At 39.0% G+C, this 7,622-nt stretch overlaps 1 protein-coding gene across 1 annotated transcript in view; it reads left to right on the forward strand.

Moving 5' to 3' along the window:
* LOC103360033 (type I inositol 3,4-bisphosphate 4-phosphatase-like) overlaps nt 1-7,622 on the forward strand; it is a 71,971-nt gene that overhangs the window by 25,578 nt on the left and 38,771 nt on the right. Inside the window, exons 3-7 of the mRNA XM_008285660.1 lie at nt 3,492-3,697; nt 4,988-5,032; nt 5,576-5,694; nt 7,054-7,170; nt 7,277-7,356. Of these exons, the coding sequence (XP_008283882.1) occupies nt 3,592-3,697; nt 4,988-5,032; nt 5,576-5,694; nt 7,054-7,170; nt 7,277-7,356 (467 nt within the window). The 5' untranslated portion in view covers nt 3,492-3,591. The remainder of the gene's footprint in view (nt 1-3,491; nt 3,698-4,987; nt 5,033-5,575; nt 5,695-7,053; nt 7,171-7,276; nt 7,357-7,622) is intronic.

Consider the following 7,622-nt stretch of genomic DNA (forward strand, 5'->3'; position numbering starts at 1 on the left):
ATTTTACTAAATAGCATCTGTAAAACAACACCGGACAACTTATTTGCCATTTTTTCATCCTTAATTTACATGTTTTCTCCTTCAAATAACAGAAAATACCAATAAAATGTTCGGCCGTTAATCAGTTTGAGTAAAAAAAAAGTCAAAATTTGCTGATTTCAGCTTCTTAAATGTGAATATTTTCTGGTTTCTTTCCTCCTTTATGACAGTAAACTCAACATTTTGGATTAAAACGTAAACACTCGTTGACATTTTTCACCTTTTATGAACGTTTATCAATAAAATAATCAACAGGTTCAATCGACAATGAAAATAATCATTAGTTATGTATTTGTTTAATGTTTTAGAGACATGGAAAACGTCCGGTCAGAACAAAATGTGCTTCCAGTCAAACTAAATTCAAATGTGGATGTAAATGAGGCAGGCCGTCCAGCAGGTAACGCCGCTGATGTAGGGCACCTGTGTGCGAGCTGAGCGAAGTGGGACGCCGTCGCTGTCGGACCGTCGCAGAAGTAGGACACCAACCGTCAACCCAGTGTTCAGACCGGAGCGCTCTGTGGGACGATTTGTCCAAAAGATAGAGTCCAGGTTTAAACCGCAAAACGTCAGGAGAGCGTTTTATTAACATACACAGGTGTTGGTTCACCTTCTTGTTGAAAAGAACCTGAACTCGAATCCCTGTTTTTTTTTTTTCTTTTTTTTGTTGTTGCCATAAATAGAGCCTGATTTAACCCACATCCAGCGCAGAGATCTCCATCTGTGTGGCGTTAAACTGGACCACGGTGCTTCTCCACCGCAGCCAGCTCACCTCCCTTGCGCTTACAGCTTCCCTGCAAATAGGCTAATTGCTCTTTTACCAAAAATGGGACGAGAGAAGGAACGAAAACAGGAGAAGCTGCTCGTCCACATCGGGATGAACCCTCTGGTGGGGAAATGGGGCAGATTTGGGGACAAAATGAAAAGGGTAGCTTTCTCAAAAGTTGAACAGAAAAGATGTAGAAGAGGATGTGGGAACGAGGCGAGGAGGAAGAGGAGCTGTCTCTTAGCAACGTCGACATACGGCGACCCTTTAGGGAGAAAGCACATAGATGCAGATTTGTGAGTGGGACGGTTCACGTATGTTTTGTCTCATGTTTGCTCAGATAGAAGCCGCGTGCTGAGGCTCCGGAGGCCGACGGACGACGCTGACGGACACGTGTTCTGGCTCTTTCAGCCCCTGCATGTATTTATACACCAGACGTAAATGTGCGTTTGCCCTGCTGCTCCTTCTGCCGAGCAGCTGGGGTTCTCACAGCCAGCTTCCTCGCCTCTTCTTCTATTGTTTTGTAGCTGCTTGTCTGCATTTTTAACCAACATTTTGACACAAATTTCCCTTTTTAGGTTCGTATTCTGCTCCCTGCACCGACATTGAACCTGAACTTGACTCCATGTTTGATTTATTTTGTTTGAAGCTGAAAATTAAGCGACTGTTTTGCCAATTTTGTGCAAAACAGCTTCAAATCAGTTAGCTGGGAAGTCATAAACCCGATAACTCCTCTGAGGGTGACAGCTTTGTACCTCTAAATCAATCTAAAATGAAGCTGAACATCCAAGAAAGGCTGATGCAGTTCAGACTTTTACAGGAATAGTAGCATGTAACCGACACGTTCAGATGCCGTCAGATTAACTGGAAGGCGTCTCAGAGGAGATCTAGCAGCTTCTCAAGCACAAAGTTAGAACCTCAGATGCTCTGCAGAAAATGTACGTTAACCGGCTACGAGGAGTGAGCTGAACGTATGCCGTGTGGGCGAGAACAGACTCCATCAGCCGACCTTGAACGCTGCAGTTTGTTCTGCTGCCGATTCCTGTTTTACTTTCTGTGTCTTGTTCCCTGTTTCTGTTCTCCTCATGCTTCCCTTTCTTCCCCCATCGCTGCTTTCGGAGCCACATCAGAGTCGTGGGGATTCCTTGAAGCGGCGCTGTGTTCTGTGTTCAGATGGTTTTTTTTATTTGTGGTAAATGAAACTTGCTGCTTTCACGCCACTGAAGCAGCTGAATGTATAGCTGCTGTTGGTGCTGCTGCTCTTCAAATAGTTTCCTGTTTATCGTGTCCTTTTTGTTTCATATTTGTTTCATAATAACTCAACAAGTACGTGATACGTTCAATAGAGGAGTTTAGATGAAAATATTACAAAAAGAATAGAACGAAACGTACAAGGACTCATTTGTTATCTCAATAACCATTTGTTGCTAAAGATACGACTGCCCTGAAAGTCAATAAATAAACCATAGAAAACCTGTAAAACCCTGGCAGCAAGGACTCCAGGAAAGAGATGTTTAAAAAAAACAGTGAAATGTTCAAAAAATGTAAAATAAAAATGATAAAATTTTTGAAAAAAGTTGAAAATATCTGTCAAATAAGGATATTTTTAGTTTATTCAAATTCAGTGAAACTGTGTCATTTCTCATTCACACTGTGAAAACGCAAATTACTGTCCATATGATTTCTTCTTCTTCTTGTTCTTCTTCTGCTACTTCTCTTCTTCTTCTTCTTCTTCTCTGTCTTCTTCTTCATTGTCTTCTTTTCTTTTCTTTCTTCTCTTTCTTCTTGTTTTCTTCTTTCTCCTTTTTCTTTAGTCCTCTTCTTCTTTATCTTCTGCTCTTTCTTCTTCTCTGTCTTCTTCATTATCTTCTTTTCTTTTCTCTTTCTTCTTGTTATTCTTATTCTTTCTCATTTTTCTTTATTCCTCTTCTTCTCTTTCTTCTTCTCCTCCTTGTCTTTCTTTTTCTTCTTCTCTGTCCTCTTATTTCTTCTCCTTTTTTCTTGTTCATGTTATCTTCTACTACTTCTTTACTTCTTCTCTTTCTTCTTCTTCTTTTCTTTATTCATCTTCTTCTTTATCTTCTTCTTCTTCCCTGTTCTCTTTTTTCTTCTTCTACTTGTTCTTCTTCTACTAATTCTCTATTCTTTCTTCTTCTTCTCATTCTGCTTTTTCTTCTTCTCTGTCCTCTTTTTGTCCTTTTTTCTTGTTCTGTTATCTTCTACTGCTTCTCTGCTCTTTCTACTTCTCATTCTTCTTCTTTCCCTTTCTCCTTCCACTCTCTATCTACTACTCTTTGGTCTTCTTCTTCTTCTCTTTCCCCTCCTTCACACTTCAGCCTCCTCCTCCTTCTACCTTCTCCTTCTTCTCCTCTTCAGTCCTTTGTTGTTTCTTCATCTCCTCGTCCTACTTCTCGTTTCTCTCCATCTTCTCTCTTCTTCTTCTTCTAATTGTCACAACTATTGTCATCGTTATTTCAATGTGCAGCGCATGTAAAACAGGGCAAATATTATCAGAGAAGAAAACACATCAACACACTCCTCCTGCTTTTACCAACTCACAGCTCTTCAAGTCCAAAGCAAACATAATATTAATATTAGTATAACTTTCAGACGACTGGCTGGTTGATTAAATGTTGGATTTAGAGCTCATGATAATTCAGATTCTCCTCTGTGTTCTTTCTGTTTGCAGTCGGTGAGGCGAAGCGTCGCCTTCAGCAGCCGTGGAAGCGTCACATGGGAGTGTGTGTCCGGGTGTGTGACGCCGTGTGTTCACGCCGAACCCGACCGGCATGGCGGGCGGCAGAGAGCGAGGCTCGCGGACACAGCGGCCGTGGTCGGTGTACCGCGCCAACACCTTCGAGTTGTCCAGCGAGATGATCGGCCTGGCACTGGCAGGTGAGCGGACGGGAAAACCAAGACAGGAAATGTAGGAAAGGGTTTAGATTTAATGAGGTTTTTAACACTTTAGAAGGACAGAAATACAATGAAGACCATGTCAGACTGAATATTTGTTAGTTAAAAGATTTCTTGGCTGAAATTTACTTTGAGAAAAAAAGCTGTTTGATTATTTTCTTAATTAATCGATTGGATATTTGGTGAAAAATGTCCAAGTTGACGTCTTTGTGAGGTTAATTTAGTCAGTTAAACATTTAAAAACATTTTCTCAGTTACCTGAATAATAAATTCGTACAAAATGTCCAATAGCTGACTATTTGTTCACAACCCAAATAGATTAAGCTCCACCGATATACAACAAACAACAACATTTTTTTGCATTAGCTGATTAAGAATTTAGTGAACAATGTCCAAAATAACATCTTCATATGTTGGACTCTGTTTATAACCCCCCCAACATCAGTTAAACTTGTCAAAACCAAGAAAAAGCAGCAGTTTAGAGGCTGAAACTGGAGGATTTTGGCACATTTTGCTTAAAATTAAAGAATTATTTGGTGAAAAATGTCCAAGAAGACGTCTTTGTTGAGTTAAATCAGTCCAAAACTCAAATCATGTTCACGAAAACTAATAAAAATCCAAGAAAAGCAGCAACATTTTCTGGGTTACCTGCATAAATAACTTGTACAAAATGTCCAAAATGACGTCTTCATGTGTCTGACTCTGTTCAGAACCCAAACTAATTCAGCTCCACTGATATACAACAAAGAAAAGCAGCAAATCATCACAGTTTTGAATCATTTTTTTGCACAAAGTGATGAAGAATTTGGTCAAAAATGACATCTTCATATGTTGGATTCTGTTTAGAACTCAAATAAATTCAGTTAAACTCGTCAAAAGCAGGAAAAGTTTGTAGTCTGAAACTGGAGGATTTTCGCGTATTTTGCTTAAAAATGAAGAATTATTTGGTGAAAAATGTCCAAAAAAACATCTTTGTTGAGTTAAATCAGTCCAAAACCCAAACATATTCAAGAAAATTAATAAAAATCGAAGAAAAGCAGGAACATTTTCTCCGTTAACTCATTAGTTTCATGGTAAGAACTTTCTAAAATGACGTCTTCATGTGTTTGACTCGGTTTAAAACCCTAAAAAAATCCAGTTAAAGTTATAAAAATTCAAGACAAGCAGCATTATTTTTGTCAACACTGAGAATCACAGAAAAATAATCTACAAATGTTCATGTTTTATGTTTTTTAACCAAATATTCTGATAATTTCTCGATTTCTTTTCCAGGAAATAGTCAGGACCCTGATGAACCAGTGCTGGAGTTCAGTGTCGGTGAGTCACAAAGTTCAATCGTTTTATTTTTAATAATATAAAATAAAGTGATTTTGATTCGATTTTAAGCTCAGATTTGGGTTGTTTTTTTCTGACAAAACCAAACATCACATTAAATAAGTTACAAAACCATTTAAAAGTTAAAAATCTGATTATTGTTTCTGTTTTTATAGTTTCTGACTTGAATAAATGTTGTAAACTTGGTGATTTTTAAAATAAATAGGATCAAAAACATGCTTTTTAAACTAGTTTTGGGGTTCAGATGGTTGATTTGTTTGTGATTTATGCCTCAGTTCATCATTTATCGGCTTTTAGTGACAGTGCAGCAGCTCTCAGGAAGAAAATAAAGTAAAAAATAAGGATTTTCATAAAGGAAAGTGGGATAAAATGTGGTAAAGCTGCTTATAAGTAGCAAAAATGACGCCTGATTATATTTGGAAATGATCATTTAGTGTCAAAGAGCACGATCGTCTTCTGTTCCTAAAGTCTGTGAATGCCTCGTGGCTTGTTTAGTTTTGACTATAAATGCATTTTCTCTCCCAGCTTGCACAGATCTGGTGACTCCGGCTTTGGATCGGAAACCAAACAGCTTCGTGGCAGTGAGCTGCACGACGCCGCCGCAGGCCTTCTGGACCAAACACGCCCAGACCGAAGTCATCGAGGTCAGCGTCCTCGCACCAGCAAATACATCTGCTGTCCTAAATCCTCACCAGATTCTCCTCCAGCTTCATCATGTGGCTTTAGTCCAAGTTCTTATTGCTAAATAGTAGGTGTGACTTACTGACCACCGGGCGACCTGCAGAGGCGTCGCCCACGCTGTTCGATCAGGAGCCGCAGGAGTGAATAAAGAAATTCAGCTGCAACCACATGCTTTTGGAAAAGTTTCCGCCAGATCGAGTCCAGATCTGACCCCAGAAATCACTTCTCTAGTTCGGGGTCGCTTCAGATCACATTTATGTAGATGCACGACGCCCTCGAGTGCAGAATGAGTCAACGGAATATGGATTTTCTTGGAGAAACGTCTCTTTTTTTCTATGTTTATTTGGCAGAATTTAAGTTGTAGAATCTGAAGATCAGTGTCAGAAATGTATGTTTTCTTAAGTTTTTCTGACAAAAGGCATTTACTCATGCGTTTCTTCAACTTGTGGTGCAGCACAGACAGAAGTTTATGAAGTTGGTGCATCTCTGGACAAAAAAATAAACCCTTCAGCATTTTGAAGAACCACAATGTAGATTGTCTTGGATAAATACGACTTTTTAAAGTTTATTAGGCAGAATGTAGTTACAAAATGTGACAGCATCGTCTTCAAAGTGTGTTTTTTATTATCTTTTTGGACAAAAGGCTCTTTTGCATTAAGGTTGTTATATATCAGTAATGCAACGTATCAGTCATGATAATGCCACCATACAGTGATTAGTACTGCATTTTTAAAATGTTTAATAACGAAATAAACAATTTCACGGCATTCAGAACGCAAAACAGAAGAAAAACTCTTTAATAGATTAACAAAACAAATGACAGTTATGTTAATGTTTAAGTTAAACTCATCAAAAAGAAGAAAAATCAGCAGTTCAGAGTCACGATTTGCTTAAAAATTAATAATTATTTGGTGAAAAATGTCCAAGATGACGTCTTTGTCAGATGAAAAATTGCAGTTATATTAATGTTTAACTTTCATGTGATAATAGCAAAACAAAGCGTTTCCTTAATTAATATACGACACAAATAGATGTTTTTAAAGCTGGTGTAGGCAGTACGTTTTGGAAAAAAAAAATTTAAAGTTCAGCATTTTTTTCCCCACCACAAATGTGAAGCCAGAATTTCAGAGTTTTGGGTTGAAGTGCAGGCAGTGTTTGCACAGAGACAAGATTATAAATGTGAGAAATAAAATATCCATAATATGTACAGCCACCATTTTTTTCCAACGTAGGTAACACCTGTGGACTCTTGGAAAAATGCCATTGATTCAGAGTTTTTTCCTTTAAACTGCTGACTCTCTGTGCCTCTGGTCTCCCCACAGGGAACCAGTAATCCCATCTTCCTCAGCAGTGTCGCCTTCTTCCAGGAGTCCAACATCAACCACCAGACGCAGGTGAAGCTCGCCGTGTACGACGTGAAGGACCGGTCGCAGGGCACGGTACGACTTTCTCAAACCGTTCATCCAGATTTCTTCTCGTGTTTCGACACACGTGGACCGTGGAGGCGGCTGAACGGCAGCGCTAACGTTGTTTCTGTCTGTGCAGATGTACATGCTGGGTTCGGCTCTGTTTCCTGTCAAGGAGCTGCTGCACGAGAAGAGCCACAGATTACAGCTGGAGCTGAGGTAACGCTCACTTCTGACTTCATAGTTAGGAAAACGAGTGGTGTTTTTTGTTTTTAATGCTTTTAATGATCGTGACAGTGGAGGTGCACTTAAATAGAAATAGTTAAAGGTTTTTCTAATCAGATCATTTTTGCTGCACAAATCTGATATTTTTACTTCCGCTTAGTGTGAAAACTTCCATCATCAAGCACGAGTGAGGAGAATGTTTTGTACAATGTCCAGTTTCCTGCTCTGATAAATGTGGTATATTTTTTAAATCAATAACA

The sequence above is a fragment of the Stegastes partitus genome, unplaced genomic scaffold (assembly GCF_000690725.1).
Source record: "Stegastes partitus isolate 25-593 unplaced genomic scaffold, Stegastes_partitus-1.0.2 Scaffold412, whole genome shotgun sequence".
Lineage (NCBI taxonomy): Eukaryota > Metazoa > Chordata > Actinopteri > Pomacentridae > Stegastes > Stegastes partitus.